Source organism: Zingiber officinale, chromosome 1A (genome assembly GCF_018446385.1).
Source record: "Zingiber officinale cultivar Zhangliang chromosome 1A, Zo_v1.1, whole genome shotgun sequence".
Classification (NCBI taxonomy): domain Eukaryota; kingdom Viridiplantae; phylum Streptophyta; class Magnoliopsida; order Zingiberales; family Zingiberaceae; genus Zingiber; species Zingiber officinale.
The window spans coordinates 184399217-184414416 of NC_055987.1; the positions used below are offsets into that span (position 1 = coordinate 184399217).

A 15200-nucleotide genomic window follows, 5' to 3' on the forward strand; every position below is an offset into this window, starting at 1 on the left:
CTCGGCGCCTCTTCGAGGCGGGTTGTCCCTCTTCCCGAGCGAAACCTTCTTCTTGGGTAGTTTGTCCTCCGCTGGGAGTGGCTCCGCTTGCCACATGCTGTTGAGAAACCTGAGCGAATGACTTTGCATGAGTCCCGCTCTCCCCTTCATGCGAGCCGACCGGCTGGATGCCGAGCGCCTCCATCTCCTTGGCTGCCGCGGCTTCGAGCGCCGCCGCCTTTCTCTTCAGAATGCCGGCCATCACCGACTCCATGACGATGTCCGCTGCAAAGGAAAGGAGAAAAATCAGTTAGCAATCAAAGCAAACGCCCAAGTAAAATTCTTACCGAAGCCGGTCGGAAGAGGAGTCCGTATGGGACTCAGTCCGAAGATGTACATCACTCCTTCGTGAAGAAGCTTATTGATGTCGAGCCGTAAACCGGCTAGCATGTTTGCAGCATGGAGGTAGTCCGGTCGGGTCTTGAATTTCTTCAGCTCAGGAGTGGGGGGTGTAGGACCGATGCGGCCGGGTAGAAGGGGGGGGTTGAATAGCCCTGAAAAATCAAACACAACCCTTTCTCGTACGATTAAGCTAACACATAAAAAATAGATTAAACAGAAAATAAAGCATAAAAACGAGGCACCGAATTTGACTTGGTTACAATCGGGGAGGTTGTTAATCCAAGGATGAAGATCGCACTAAGAGCTCCTTCAGGCGGAGAAGCCTCGTTTACAGCAGTGTAAGCACAGAAAGACAGAAGCTAATCTAAACAGTGGAAGCACACAAGTGTTGTTTACAATTTCTGAACTGATGAAGAGCTTCTGGACCAAGGCTATATTTATAGCCTTGGTCGGGGCGCCTGGAAGGGTTCCGGCGGGGGATAAAGTTTTATCCCCCAACGTTCAGATCACGTAAATCGCGATCTTGGTCAAAATCAGGGTCCGGGCGCCCCGGACAGCTCCGGGCGCCCGGATTGGTTCCGGGCGCCCCGGAGCAAAAAGTCAACTGCGGTTGACTTTTTGTCCGGGACCACTTCTCCGTTAAGTCCCCGTCTCGGTCCGGGTCTTCTGCTCCAGATCCGCTTGGTTGGGTGATCTCTGACATCCGGAATAGGGCTCACCCGAACCCATCTTCCGGTCTTCTCGAGCGTGCTTCCCTCCGGCTTCTCGTCCCTCGGAATTGCCGCGTGTCCCTTCTCGTCCACCAGCGTACTCATCCGCAGACTTCGTCCCTCGATCGCACCCCGTGCCGACCTTCGCGCTAGCTGCGTCTCTTGCTCCCTGAGCAATCTTCCGCTCCGGCTTTCGTACCTCGGAACCATCGCGCGCACTTCCTTCTCGTCCGCCGGTGTACTCTTCCGCAGCGCCTCGTCCCTCGGACGCACCGCGTGCCGTCCTTCTCGCTAGCTGCGTCTTCCGCTCGAGTACCTGTGCTCCTAAGCTCCTGCACACTTAGACACAAGGTTAGAAAACAACAGAACCTAACTTAACTTGTTGATCACACCAAAACCAACCTTGGGGTTCCAACAATCTCCCCCTTTTTGGTGTGATCAACCCAAGTTAAGCTAGGGTTAACTAGACAAAAAATAAACTAACTAAATTTACAATTTAGTGCACAAAGATAGAAAAAAAATAGTTTTAGGCTACCTCCCCCTAGACTTATACTTATCCTTCTCCCCCTTTGATCACAAAAAAATGGGGTTCCAAAAAAAAAAATCTAAGGGTTAAAGACTTAGAAAATTTTGAAAAGCTACCTTAAAAAAATTTCTAAGTCAAAAGATTCTAAGTTAGAAAAAGAATTTTGCAATCAATAAAAAATATTTTAAAAAATATTTTTGAATCAATAAAAGCAGAAAAAACTCTAAGTAAAATTTTAACTTAGGAAAAAATAATTTTTGAAAATTTTTCTAAACACTCTAAGTAAAAATTATTTTTGAAAATAGAATTTTAAAAAAGTTAATTATTTAAAAAAATTTATGTCAAAATTTTGAAACATGTTTGAATAACTTTTTAAAGCATTAAATAATTCTAGTATTAATGCTTTATTAATTAAACATTTATTTCAATATTTGGCTTCCAGGCAGTGGCGAGACACTAAGCCTTCTTGGTTATTGGAGCAACAACCACTTTCTAGTCAAAGCCCATAAAGAAATTTTTGTTTAATTTTCTCACTTAAAGCGCTAACTTTGATTTTAAAATTTACACTAAGCAAGATTTAGGAACTCAATAAAGGTTCCAACCTACTGGATTAACTAAAAATTTCTTAGGGACATATTTTCTAGAGGTATTTTTAATTTGTCCCTGGTGATATCTATAATATCAATTCAAATTATTGAACCTTCTAAAATTGGTTTTAGATGCGCAAGCAGAGTTTTTCAAGTTTTCTACTTGAATTTTTAAATTTTGAATTTCTAATTTTAATTTTTCATTTTCTAAATTTGATTTATCTAGCATTTCTAATGGACAAGATGTAGCTAATATTGCTTTTAAATCTTTATTTTCATTTTCTAATTTGCAGCAATCTTTTGTTAAAATTTTAATGAATTTAAACATTTTATCAGGAGGAAGAGATCGTACCTCACTTAGCTTGTCGATCTCGTTGTCGGTTTCTCCCCCTGAACTGCTGCTCTTTTCGGACGTGGCTCCCCCTTCATCGATGCTTTCGATGCTCATTTCGGAAGAGTTTGACTCGCAGTCGTCGTCTTGATGACTCGCCATTAACGCGAGCCCGGAGAACTCCTCGACTTCCGATTCCGACGACGTATCGTCCCACGTCGCTTTTAGGGCCTTGCGCTTTTGGATAGGCTTCTTACCCTTGTCCTTCCCTTTGTTCTTCAGTTTAGGGCAATTGTCCTTGACGTGCCCTTCTTCATCGCAATGGTAGCAGCGGATGGTTCTTTTCTTTCTTCCCTGCGGATGGTTAGATTTCCTAGATTTACAAATATTTTTAAATCGTCTTACCATCATTACCATTTCCTCGTCGTCGAGAGAAGATTCTGACTCAGGTTCGTCTCTCGAAGCTTTAAGAGCGACATTATTCTTGGGCTCCTTCGGACCTGCACATCTTGACTCATGCACTTCAAAAGTTGAAAAGAATTCGTCTAATGAAATTTTTTCTAGATCTTTTGAAATGTAAAAGGCATCTACTAGTGATGCCCATTTTGAGTTTCTAGGAAAGGAATTTAGGGCATACCTTAGCGAATCTCGGTTACTTACCTCTTCTCCGAGATTCGTAAGTCTAGTGATGAGTTCCTGAATCCTCGAGTGTAGATGTGCAATTGTTTCACCTTCTTCAAATCGGAGGTTTGTAAGCTGGTTACGAAGTAAATCCCGTCTTGCAAGTTTGGCTTCGGATGTTCCTTCGTGTAACTCAAGGAATTTCTCCCAAAGCTCCTTTGCCGAGTTGTAGGTACCGACTCGATTGACTTCTTGTGTTGGAAGTACACTTAGCAGATGGAATTCTGCTTTCTTGTTTGCCACGTGGTCAGCCTGCTCCTTCTTTGACCATTGATTTCTTGCTTTGCCCTCTAGTGCTTCATAGCCAAATTCCATTGTTAGTAATAAATCATAATCTGTTTCAAGAAATACCTCCATTCGATTTTTCCAGCTAGCGAAGTCCCCTTCAAATTTTGGTGCGTGGATGTTGGATCCGGCCATCTTGTTGCTTCGTTCGGCGGTTAGTCCTCCTGAAGCGCCTCGGCTCTGATACCACTTGTGGGACCGATGCGGCCGGGTAGAGGGGGGGGGGGTTGAATAGCCCTGAAAAATTAAACACAACCCTTTCTCGTACGATTAAGCTAACACATAAAAAATAGATTAAACAGAAAATAAAGCATAAAAACAAGGCACCGAATTTGACTTGGTTACAACCGGGGAGGTTGTTAATCCAAGGATGAAGATCGCACTAAGAGCTCCTTCAGGCGGAGAAGCCTCGTTTACAGCAGTGTAAGCACAGAAAGACAGAAGCTAATCTAAACAGTGGAAGCACACAAGTGTTGTTTACAATTTCTGAACTGATAAAGAGCTTCTGGACCAAGGCTATATTTATAGCCTTGGTCGGGGCGCCTGGAAGGGTTCCGGCGCCCTGGGGGGGATAAAGTTTTATCCCCCAACGTTCAGATCACGTAAATCGCGATCGGGCGCCCGGAAGCATTCCGGGCGCCCCGGACAGCTCCGGGCGCCCGGATTGGTTCCGGGCGCCCCTGAGCAAAAAGTCAACTGCGGTTGACTTTTTGTCCGGGACCACTTCTCCGTTAAGTTCCCGTCTCGGTCCGGGTCTTCTGCTCCGGATCCGCTTGATTGGGTGATCTCTGACATCCGGAATAGGGCTCACCCGAACCCATCTTCCGGTCTTCTCGAGCGTGCTTCCCTCCGGCTTCTCGTCCCTCGGAATTGCCGCGTGTCCCTTCTCGTCCACCAGCGTACTCATCCGCAGACTTCGTCCCTCGATCGCACCCCGTGCCGACCTTCGCGCTAGCTGCATCTCTTGCTCCCCGAGCAATCTTCCGCTCCGGCTTTCGTACCTCGGAACCATCGCGCGCACTTCCTTCTCGTCCGCCGGTGTACTCTTCCGCAGCGCCTCGTCCCTCGGACGCACCGCGTGCCGTCTTTCTCGCTAGCTGCGTCTTCCGCTCGAGTACCTGTGCTCCTAAGCTCCTGCACACTTAGACACAAGGTTAGAAAACAACAGAACCTAACTTAACTTGTTGATCACACCAAAACCAACCTTGGGGTTCCAACAGGGGGTAGGTCGACCTGCCACTTGATCCGGAAATTGGCCTGCTCGGGCATACGGATATAGAAAAAATACTCCTTCCAATGTTTATTGGAAGAAGGCAGTTTGTTAAAGAAGACTAAGCCGGGCTGAGCTTGAAACGTGAAGGTAAAATTCTTACCGAAGCCGGTCGGAAGAGGAGTCCGTATGGGACTCAGTCCGAAGATGTACATCACTTCTTCGTGAAGAAGCTTATTGATGTCGAGCCGTAGACCAGCTAGCATGTTTGCAGCATGGAGGTAGTCCGGTCGGATCTTGAATTTCTTCAGCTCAGGAGTGGGGGGTAGATCGACCTGCCACTTGGTCCGGAAATTGGCCTGCTCGGGCATACGGATATAGAAAAAATACTCCTTCCAATGTTTATTGGAAGAAGGCAGTTTGTTAAAGAAGACTAAGCCGGGCCGAGCTTGAAACATGAAGGTAAAATTCTTACCGAAGCCGGTCGGAAGAGGAGTCCGTATGGGACTCAGTCCGAAGATGTACATCACTCCTTCGTGAAGAAGCTTATTGATGTCGAGCCGTAGACCGGCTAGCATGTTTGCAGCATGGAGGTAGTCCGATCGGGTCTTGAATTTCTTCAGCTCAGGAGTGGGGGGTAGGTCGACCTGCCACTTGGTCCGGAAATTGGCCTGCTCGGGCATACGGATATAGAAAAAATACTCCTTCCAATGTTTATTGGAAGAAGGCAGTTTGTTAAAGAAGACTAAGCCGGGCCGAGCTTAGGGTAACAGAAATAAAAAAAGACGTCCGGTCGGAGGGGGATGTTGTGGATTTTGAACAAAACAACAACCCCGCAGAGAAGGCGAAAAGTGTTGGGTACCAGACTGCCGAGCGGAACACCAAAAAAGTTGCAAACATCGATAATGAAAGGATGTACAGGGAAGCGCAAACCAGCGGTAAACTGGTCGCGGAAGACACAGAAGGCTCCGCGCGACGGCCTGTGTGGCCGAGCTGAGGGACCGGCCAAAAGAAGTTCAAAATCATTGGGGATTTCAAAATTGTCTGTTAGAACATCAAAATCACGTTGGTCGAATCGGGACTGCATGGTGGTGTACCATGGGTCGAGGAACTGGTCTTCAGGATGAGAAGAACTAGCCATGATCCGAGCGGAAGGAATAAAAAAGGCGGAAAGATAGAAGAAAGGCGGCAGCAAGCGAAAAAAGGCCCCGAGGATTGAAACTGGGAAAAGAAATGTGGAGGAAACACCGGAAATAAGGAAGAAAAGATATAGAGCCTTACTGCGAGGAAAAAGATCAAGGGAGAGACGCCGGAGAGCGTCGGAGAGCAGGAATGGAATCGCCGGAGCACCGAAATACCAGGGACGAAGGTAGAGGTCGCGAAAGCAAATGAGGGGGATAGGGGAGAATGAAGATTTTATAGGGTGGAGGCCGGGCGGCCTCCACCGTTGGATCCAGATCACGAGAACCAAAGCGTGCATCGCACAGTCCATTTTGAACTGCTTCGATCCCATCAAAGCACCACGCCGTCGCCGCCGTACGATGACGACAGTGCGCCACGTGGCAGTCAGCCATTCGAAGCATTTAATGAGCGCATGCTCTGTCTTAATGTCGAAGATTGGCGCAGATTACGAGGAGGTCCAAGGAATGTGGCTGTTGACTAACCTTAAGGCCATCCCGGTGATAGGCCCAGCGGAGTATAATGGCATGGATGTGCCGCCCGGCTAGACTCGTAGTCCAGTCAGTCGAATTAATCGCCTCCTTCGACTAGACTTGAAGGGGAGGCAAGTGATCCGGCGGTAAGAACAGGGGACCCCCGCTCTAGGGAGTCAACGCCACGTGGAAGTCAAAGGGTCAGGTGGCCGACCGGAGATGGGTAGGTCGAACGCCCGGCCGGCTGACCGGGGTCTAACTGATGGCAAAGGGCGCCCCAGCAGGAAGCTGGGCCCCGACGCTTATGTTACAGGATCGTAGGGCCGAGCGGAGGACACGCTCAACCGAAAAATGAGGAAACATACTGCTAATAGTCTCCACAAAGCACATCACCGAGAATCTTCCAAGTAGACCACTATATGCACCCAGCCGGACGTAAGGCAGCAAGCCGGCCGAATGCCCGGAGCGCAGGCCGACCGGCCGGATGACCGACCAGAAGCAAAGGGAAAAATGACAAGGGACATCTTTTCCTGACAGCGGGTATGTTCCACGTTTAGGCCATACTCCAAATCTTACGACAGAGGATTCCGCTGTCCCGTCGAAGACATGTTTGAACTGTAGCGGTATGGGATCAGGTGAGTTCACTGACAGGCCCTTACTAGGGTTTGGGCTAAGGACACGTGTACCCCTCGGTATGTGTGCATCCGCTTCTCCCCAGCCCTATATAAAGGCCCTCATCCTTCGCCGGAGGTACGCGTTCTACAACTTTCGGAGCCACTTTCTTCTTGAGCTTTGCCTGACTTGAGCGTCAAAGGGTCGTCGTCGGGAACCCCTTCCTGGCCCGACTTCCTTGCAGGTTCGCCGGAGTATCGTCCGACCGGCCTGAGATCCACGCCAGCGACTCGGAAAGTACCACATGCCCAGCGTCCGTTGATCCAACTTTTGAACAAGATCAGTCGGCATTCCCAACACAATTATTATGACGTTTAAATTATAACTAGCTCAGTCAAAAGTAAAGAAGCGAGAACTAACAAAGAGGGAATTCTATATAGAGAGTTGTCTTCGTAAGAAAATCATACCTCAACTTTAGCTTCGGCGGGGCTGTTAGAGGACCGAATCCGACCACCGTTACGGGAGTCTCCACTCATAGAATGTCACGTGTCCATCAGCTATTCACAAGACAGGCAATTAGGGAATCATATCCGACCGTCGTTATAGGAATCTCCACGTAAGTTGCTAGAAGTTGGAAACCGAGCACCAGCTTATTCGAGCACCAGCATGGTGCTCGGGAGTGGCCATCTATAGTGCTTGAGGATGTCTATCCAACGATGCATCGAGGATACCGGATGCTCGGGGATGTAAAGGTGCTCAGGAATGTTAGGTGCTCGGGGTTTAAGTATGGTCCGTCAAGAAGCGAGATCGACCACTTGGTAAATAATTTGAGTACCATCCTATGTCTCTCATTCAACTCAGATAGAGCAGCGAAATCGAACGTAACTCGATTGAGTAAACGACGACAATTGCTATCAGCTCTCTTGAGATCGTGGAGGAAAAGGGACTTAAGCGGACGGAGCCCGAGCTAGTACTTTTATGATTAAAAATATCATAAGTTTTAAGGCAGGGCCCCTCCCTCGTAAAGATAAATGAAAGAATTAATAGGAAAGTGACAAATAGAGAAGAACTCATTCAAAACCCATGCCTTGATAGCAAAGTCGATTTGATGCCAAATAACCTTCTATCCCCACACTTGATCAAAATTCCAATTCCCTCCTTGACAAATCCAAATAATAAAATGGTGCATTTCAATCAATATATATATGGGGCTATTTGATGTGAAGTGTGAAAAAAAAAATCTTGTTAGGAAAAATTCAACAATATTAATAATTTAAATTGTTTTATTTTAACTAATTAAATAAAAAGGAACTTTGACCCATTCCATGGACCCCATGTTTATGAATAATCTTCCTATTATTAAAAATAATAATCTTCAATAATATAAATGCATAATAATAATAATAATAATAATAATACATTTGAAATCAATAGAATGCAAGAGGAACTTATTTTCTGAAAATTTGGAACATTAAATATAAAAGTATTTATCAAGACTGGAATAAGATCGCTGCTCCCCCATACCAAGGCATTATCAGCTTCTGCTATTTTTAACCATTAAGCTTTTATCCACTCCCACGTCAAAAGGAGGGCGGGGTGCGATGAACACACAACTCCTGTGGTACGGACAGCCCTGTTGCCGCCATTGCTTCAAAAACAGTGCCGTCGGACTGGCGATTCGATAAAAATGAATAAACTAAATGCCTCTGGCCTGCTCCAGACACTTTTAATCTTCACACACAATTCATAGAGGATGAAATTTGTTCAAGTTTAGCATTTCTTACAGACATCAGGAATTGGATAACATCTTGATTCAAAATTCTACAGAATACATGAAATTTCAAATCCAAAACAGAAATCTACACAATTAACAATCTTAATTTCTTCTTCTTCTTCGTCGTCTTCGCCGTCTTGCCAAACCAGAAGCCCACCTCCTATTCCTGCTTACCATTTGCTATGTACAGTTATATACAGGTCGTCTAAACTCGCCGAGCTTTATGAGTTCAAGATTCACATCTCGTTCATCTTTCTCTTTTTTTTTTCTGAATTTTTGATAGCTTACTTGACCAGTCCGGACACCCAAGCGACGTCCGACGTTGCGGGTGCCAGAGACGCGACGGACCTCTCTACCACGCACTCCTTGCTCAGTTTCTCGAATATTTTCGCTCTCAGAGCTCGCCCGGACTCCACCCTCTCTTCCGGCTCTTCGCCCTTCGGGAAGCTTGTGCCTTCGGCTGCATCGAGCCACCCCATTCCGCCGGTCAGCGTGGTTGGAGTTGTTGGTAGACTGCAGAAGCCGGATTTGGCTCTAGGAGAGCCGAATAGACTGTTACCTGGTTGTAGTCCCCAGGAGCTAGGTAGGGATTTCACCTGGCTGATTTGCGACTGGCGCAGAGAAGCAACGAGGTCGTTGATGGATGTACCAGGCGGCCACGAGGCCCTCCTGAGCCCCTTCGTGCACGGCGACGTCGGAGGAGAATCGGACGTCGGGGAAGAGAGCCGTGGAGAGATCAGTGAGGCGGTCGTCGAGGATGAGATGAGTTGATTTGAGATGTAAGACTCCAACGCATGCTGGCGGAGCGGCGAGCCGTCATACGACTCGACTGCTAGCTTTGTGGGTGTCGATTGCTGCTGCTGCGAGAGAACGCGGAGCTGATCCGGCGTATGAGCGAAGAAGCAGACGCGGCGTCGGCAGGCGGTGCCGTCCTTGCACGGCTGTGTGCGGTAGCGCGCGGGATGGAGCCAGCACTCGAACACCCCGTGCGCGTACTCGCACGCGTCACCGTGCTTGCATCCGCCCTTGCGGAAGTCGGGGCAGGACGCGCCGGAGTAGTGGTACTTCCGGGGATCACGGCGGCGCGCTTTCTCCCCTGGGTGCGCGAAGGGGCACTCGGTCCAGTCGTGCGACCGGCCGCGCGCGCACCGCCGGACCTTGAATTCGTACATCCGGAACTCGTCCGACGAGTACAAGTCCACAGCGTTGTCAGGTTCATCATCCGCCTCTTCATCCTCCTCAATCACGTCACCGCTGCAAGGCAAGTACCTCTGCAGCGCCGCAGCAAGGGCCGACTCGCCGAGAAAATGAACCCCGCCGCCGCCACAGGCGGCCGGGGAGTACCCAACCGGATCATCCAAGCGTGAAGACCAAGGCGGTACGCGAGCCATCAGATCTGGGTGCCGACCGGTTTCCCGTCCTACCATCATTTTCTCCTCCGCTCGCTTTCACGGAAGTCGAGGGACTCTTTCTCTGTGCCTATCTATTTCAGGGCAGTGCGTGGAGACGGTGAGAGGGAACGACTCCATATAAACGCGCCGCTAACCGTGGTCGAGTAATACGCTAACCAGGGTTTATTCCACGGAGCTCCACGGCGTCAAAGCAAACGGTGTCCCCGGTATACTGACAAGACGGTGGATTGACCATCGGACACGATAAGATTTTGCTACAATTTCAATTTGCCCCTCTCATATTTAATATATTGTTTAAGGTAATAAAAAGGAGAGTTTTTTATTTTTATTTAAAATAAGATGTGCAGGTAAAATAAAATATTTCAATTTTGAGGGAGGCTTCTTATCTGATAGGACGAGCGTAACGGCGTTAGGCGTGAAGGAGTTGGTTTTATGGAGGGAGTGGGACGCGTGGAAGGATCAGAGCACGGCGAAGGCATGCGCGGAGTGCGAGGTGGGCGGGGCCCAGCGCCAGAACGCCGAACACGTCCTCTCTTTTGGCGGGAGTCCGTGGCCTCCAAGTTCTACCAGAATCACGCTTCTGCCACTACTCTAGACTAGGTAGGTCTTTGGATCTCCGAGCCTGAGGCCGCCGATCGAATCGAGTCGGTGCGTCAATTGCCATGATGAGCGGCCATTATTAAGCGATTTAAGAAGGGCCCCACGCCATAAATCGAGCGTCCAAAAATTCCAACAGACTCGCGGCTAGGCGAACCAGGCGCGCACACGTGTGCGGGCGCACTAATCGCTCCTTAATTTTTACTTCCGGCCGGTTCGGTTCGACGAAGAGCCGGTTCAGGCGCCGACCGATGAGATGGCGACGGCCAAATTACGCAACGCCACTGGGGCACGGCTACTTACGGCACAATGCGGCCCCACGAGTGCAGCACAAATTAAAGGTTTAAATTTATAAAAAAAATATTTAAAATTAAAATATCATAATAAAAATTCTAAAAAAAACGAACCTAATTATCACGAGTGACCCGCTACACAAGAGTTAAAACAAAATAAATGCATTCTTTCTTCCTTCAATAATGCAATGTACCTGTTCAACCTGCCTTTCTTCCTGCTGTCTCCGTGAACCCAACACTGCTGCTTTCTTTTCTTTTATTTATTTATTTGTTTATTTATTTTGTTTCAGTAAAAAAAAACCTCTTTACTCGTATACAACTTTGGAGCCATTAAAGAAGATCCATTGGGACAGGAACCAGAGGCTTCATGATGACTTGAACTAATCATCAGCTAGCTAGCCATGGATTCCAATACAAGAAAAGAAAGCTCATCCTGGCTTCTTAAATACTTAAACAATCGCATCCAGTCTACAGCAATAGGATTTCTTCAGGTCATGTGGATTAATTAAAAGAAAACACCATGCGTGCCATGGAACAGGAGTTGATAATTATATATTTGGGCTTTGGGGTCGGAGGAGAGGCGATGGAGAGCTCATCGTCTTTATTTGGCCATGGGGTTGAGATTGTATTACGTAAATATGTATCCTGTGTTGGCGTTGATGTGCTTAATTTGCCTGTATATGATGTAAAAAAAAAAACTTAATAATGTCCATCTTAAGCGTCCTTTTCTATCCGGCCAAGACGTCCTATTCAATATTGATAACAGTAAAATATAAATTTATTTCTATTTTATAAAAATTAAATTTATACTTTAGTGGATGATACACTAATGTCTGGCACCGTAAATTTTCAGAATTATTATGAATCCTAGATACCAACTACTCGAAGTCAAAAATGATAATCATGTATATTAAATTATCTTATGTCACACCATTTCAATCATTAATCTAGAGATGTGTGATGATAGTCCTTTTTTTTTTTATTCTTCTTAATTAGATAAAGACTACGATTCTTTTTTTTGTAGACTCCCTTTTCTTTTCTTTCTTTTCTCATATACATATTTCACATCAGACGTATGAATTTATAGAATAACATAAGAATGAGGGTTATTAATATTATGGGATTATTAACCTTTATATGAACGTAAGTTGTCACCGGGGTCATGATGCCGCGGTAAGACATCTAGGTTGTCTCCTAGGCACTCGCGGTTCAAACCCCAGCTACGGCGTATTTGCAGGAATTTTTTCTCCAAATGGGGGGCGTAATCAAAGGATGATGGACTTCTGGGTTGGTCGCCGCATACGCTTCCCGATTTACCCTGGTGGCCGGTGCGAAACTTCCGTGGGACCGTGCCGGTCACCCCAGAGATAGTCAATGAGGCTAACTGGGATTATCATTTTTTTTATAGTGGGCATAAGTTACTTATATGTATTAATGTCCTTACATGTATGAATATCCCATAGTGGTTGATGCGGCGATAAGGAAGAGTCTATACTTGACACGAGTTAATTGTCATGATGTAGGTCAAGGCGGTCAACACCATAGCTTAAGCAAGGCTCGGCTACACCCGAGCGGGAAGCGGATCATCGGCCGATCGAATGGACGTACACTTGTCAGATCGACCATCTGAGTAAACAAGTATAGTTAGCTTGGTCAACAGGAGAACAAGCTAAGCGGCAGGGAGCCCGAGCCAAGTGGGTCACCTGTCTAGCTCGAAGAATGACGTTAGCATTATACACTTAATGAATTAATAAAATGATAAAAGAAGAAAAGACAGATAATTAATAAAGAAAAGAGAAAACTAAATAAAACACTCCATCTATCATTAAATGAGAAGAAGTCAAGACAAAGATATCCTCTATCGATAATCAATATCATTAAACAGAGGAAGATAGAAGGTCACCAGAAAAGGTATAAAAAGAGCACACCATGTATGAAGAAAGGCAAAAAAAATCTTTATCCTTAGTACTCACTTTTTTCCTCTCCTGTTTCTGACTTGAGAATCGGAGGGCCAACGCTAGGGATGTTGGATCGAGACGCGCTAGAGGGGAGGGGGCGGGGGGATAACGCTCGTGGCTTTCACTTATCATAATTGAAAACATTCGAGTAATGCAGCCGAAATAAATGAAGTAAACACACAGAAAGACTAAAGTATTTTTACTTGGTTCGGAGCCTTGAGTGACTCCTACTCCAAGGCTCATGCTCGTTGAGCGTTTACTTTGGGCAATCACTATAAGTTCGCAAATATACTACGATGAAGTACAAGTAATGCAATAAATACGTTATACCGACAATAGAAATACTAAGTTTGAAGCTCCTGGTCGTCGAGGTATGGATTGTCTCGTTTGCAGCACACGGAAGAAGGATCGTTTGGAAATCTTTATCTTGAGCTGCTGGTCGAGACCTCTATAAAAGGGTTGTTCAAGGCGCCTCAAAGCCCCTTGAGGTGCCTCCGTCACAGCCGAGTCAGTCGCGCAGATAAGCCCAGACCCCGTCGTCGCTCATCCACTTGAAGGCACCTCCATGCTCCTTGAGGGCGCCTTCAAGGCTGTCCGAGGCGCCTCAAGTCTCCATAAGGGCGCCTCCAGCTCCGCAGCGGGCACACTCTAGCCTTTGCACCCGAGGCACCTCCAAGCTCCATGAGGGTGCATCGGATACTGTTCATCCGAGGCATAAAGTGCTATTTTGTCCTTGCAAGATAGATTAGTCCACAAGACAACAATATATCCTGCAAAACAAAGTTAGCACATAATAAATATAGCAACAGAAATATTTTGACAGTCTCTGGACTGTCCAGTTCTGACTTCGAATTTCAGACCGGAAACCCTAGGTCGAATCGACGCCTACTGTTCTCTCCACGAGGAACGCGTCCTCACCTACTCCACTCAGGAGAGCATACATGATACCAGTCCGGTCCTCCAGACCGACTGGACTTTCTGCCTAGGGTTACCACCCCCTAGGACCTAGGGTTACCACCCCCTAGAATTTTTCTACCAGCTAGGATTACCTCCCTCTAGAACCTAAGGTTACCCCCCTTAAGATTTCCTCCACCTAGGGTTACCACCCCCTAGGATCTAAGGTTGCCGCCCCTTAGGATTTTCCTCCACCTAGGGTTACCACCCCCAGGACCTAAGGTTGCCACCCCTTAGGTTTTTCCTCCACCTATGCTTACCACCCCTAAGACCTAGGGTTACCACCCCCTAGAATTTTTCACCTGCCTAACCGCAATTAGGACTTTCCTACAAACTATTCACACACGTCAGATAACAAAGAATATTAACTTTGAATCCCTTTGTCATTATCAAAACTTAGATTCGATCGTCGGATGCTTCCTGCACCAACAATCTCTCCCTTTTTTGATTATGACAATAGAAATTCAAAGTTAAGAAAAAATAATGTCATAAAAAGACAAGCATGATAATACAAGCATAAGCATGATAATATAATGATACTACAAAATTAAGCGCATAGCTTCCCTTTAGTGAAAAACTTAAGTATAAGGACTCCCCCTTAATAAAAGCTCTTCTTAAAAAAAATTAAATTTTGAATTTCTTCTATTCCTTTGAATTTTCTTATACTCTCCCCCTTTGTCATATATCAAAATCATCAACAAAAAGAAGGTAAAGAAAAATTGAGAAAGTTATTATTGGCCTTAGCTAAGAATAACTTTGTTTGAGAAATGATTTAGCTTTTAAAATTGTAAACACTTTGATAAAATTTTTAAAATTTTCTTTTGGCAACTTAGCTAACTTTTTGATTTCACGATCCTTAGATTTAGCTATAATTATTTTTGAAAAAGAGAAAACCTTTTAAAAATTTTCAAATCTCAATTTTCAACATATAGCTAAAAATTAGTTCTAGAAAGAGTTTTAGCTAATAAGTTTTAAGAGAGTAAAAAAAATGTTAGAAGAATTAAATTTAGCTAAAAATTAAATTAAAGAAAAAGTTGATAATCTTTAGCTATGGCTACCCTTAAAAAAATTTAAAGTTCCTATAGTCCAAGCATGAGTAACAAAAATACTTAGCCTCTTTGTCCAAATGTCTAACCATTAACTACTAGCTGTTTACCTAGAGGGCAACAGTTTTCACTTGGTTAGTCAAGTTAAGTTAGTGATCCAGTTAGATTTGACTAAGACATGATAACTTAAC

At 45.8% G+C, this 15200-nt stretch overlaps 1 protein-coding gene across 1 annotated transcript; it reads right to left on the reverse strand.

Annotated features, from left to right (window-relative positions):
- Window positions 1–8707: 8707 nt before the first annotated feature.
- On the reverse strand, window positions 8708–10271 carry LOC122038634 (zinc finger CCCH domain-containing protein 2-like). The gene has a single exon (XM_042598464.1). The coding sequence runs from the start codon at window positions 10177–10179 to the stop codon at window positions 9034–9036; it is 1146 nt and encodes a 381-aa protein (XP_042454398.1). The 5' UTR covers window positions 10180–10271; the 3' UTR covers window positions 8708–9033.
- Between the last annotated feature and the right edge of the window lie 4929 nt (window positions 10272–15200).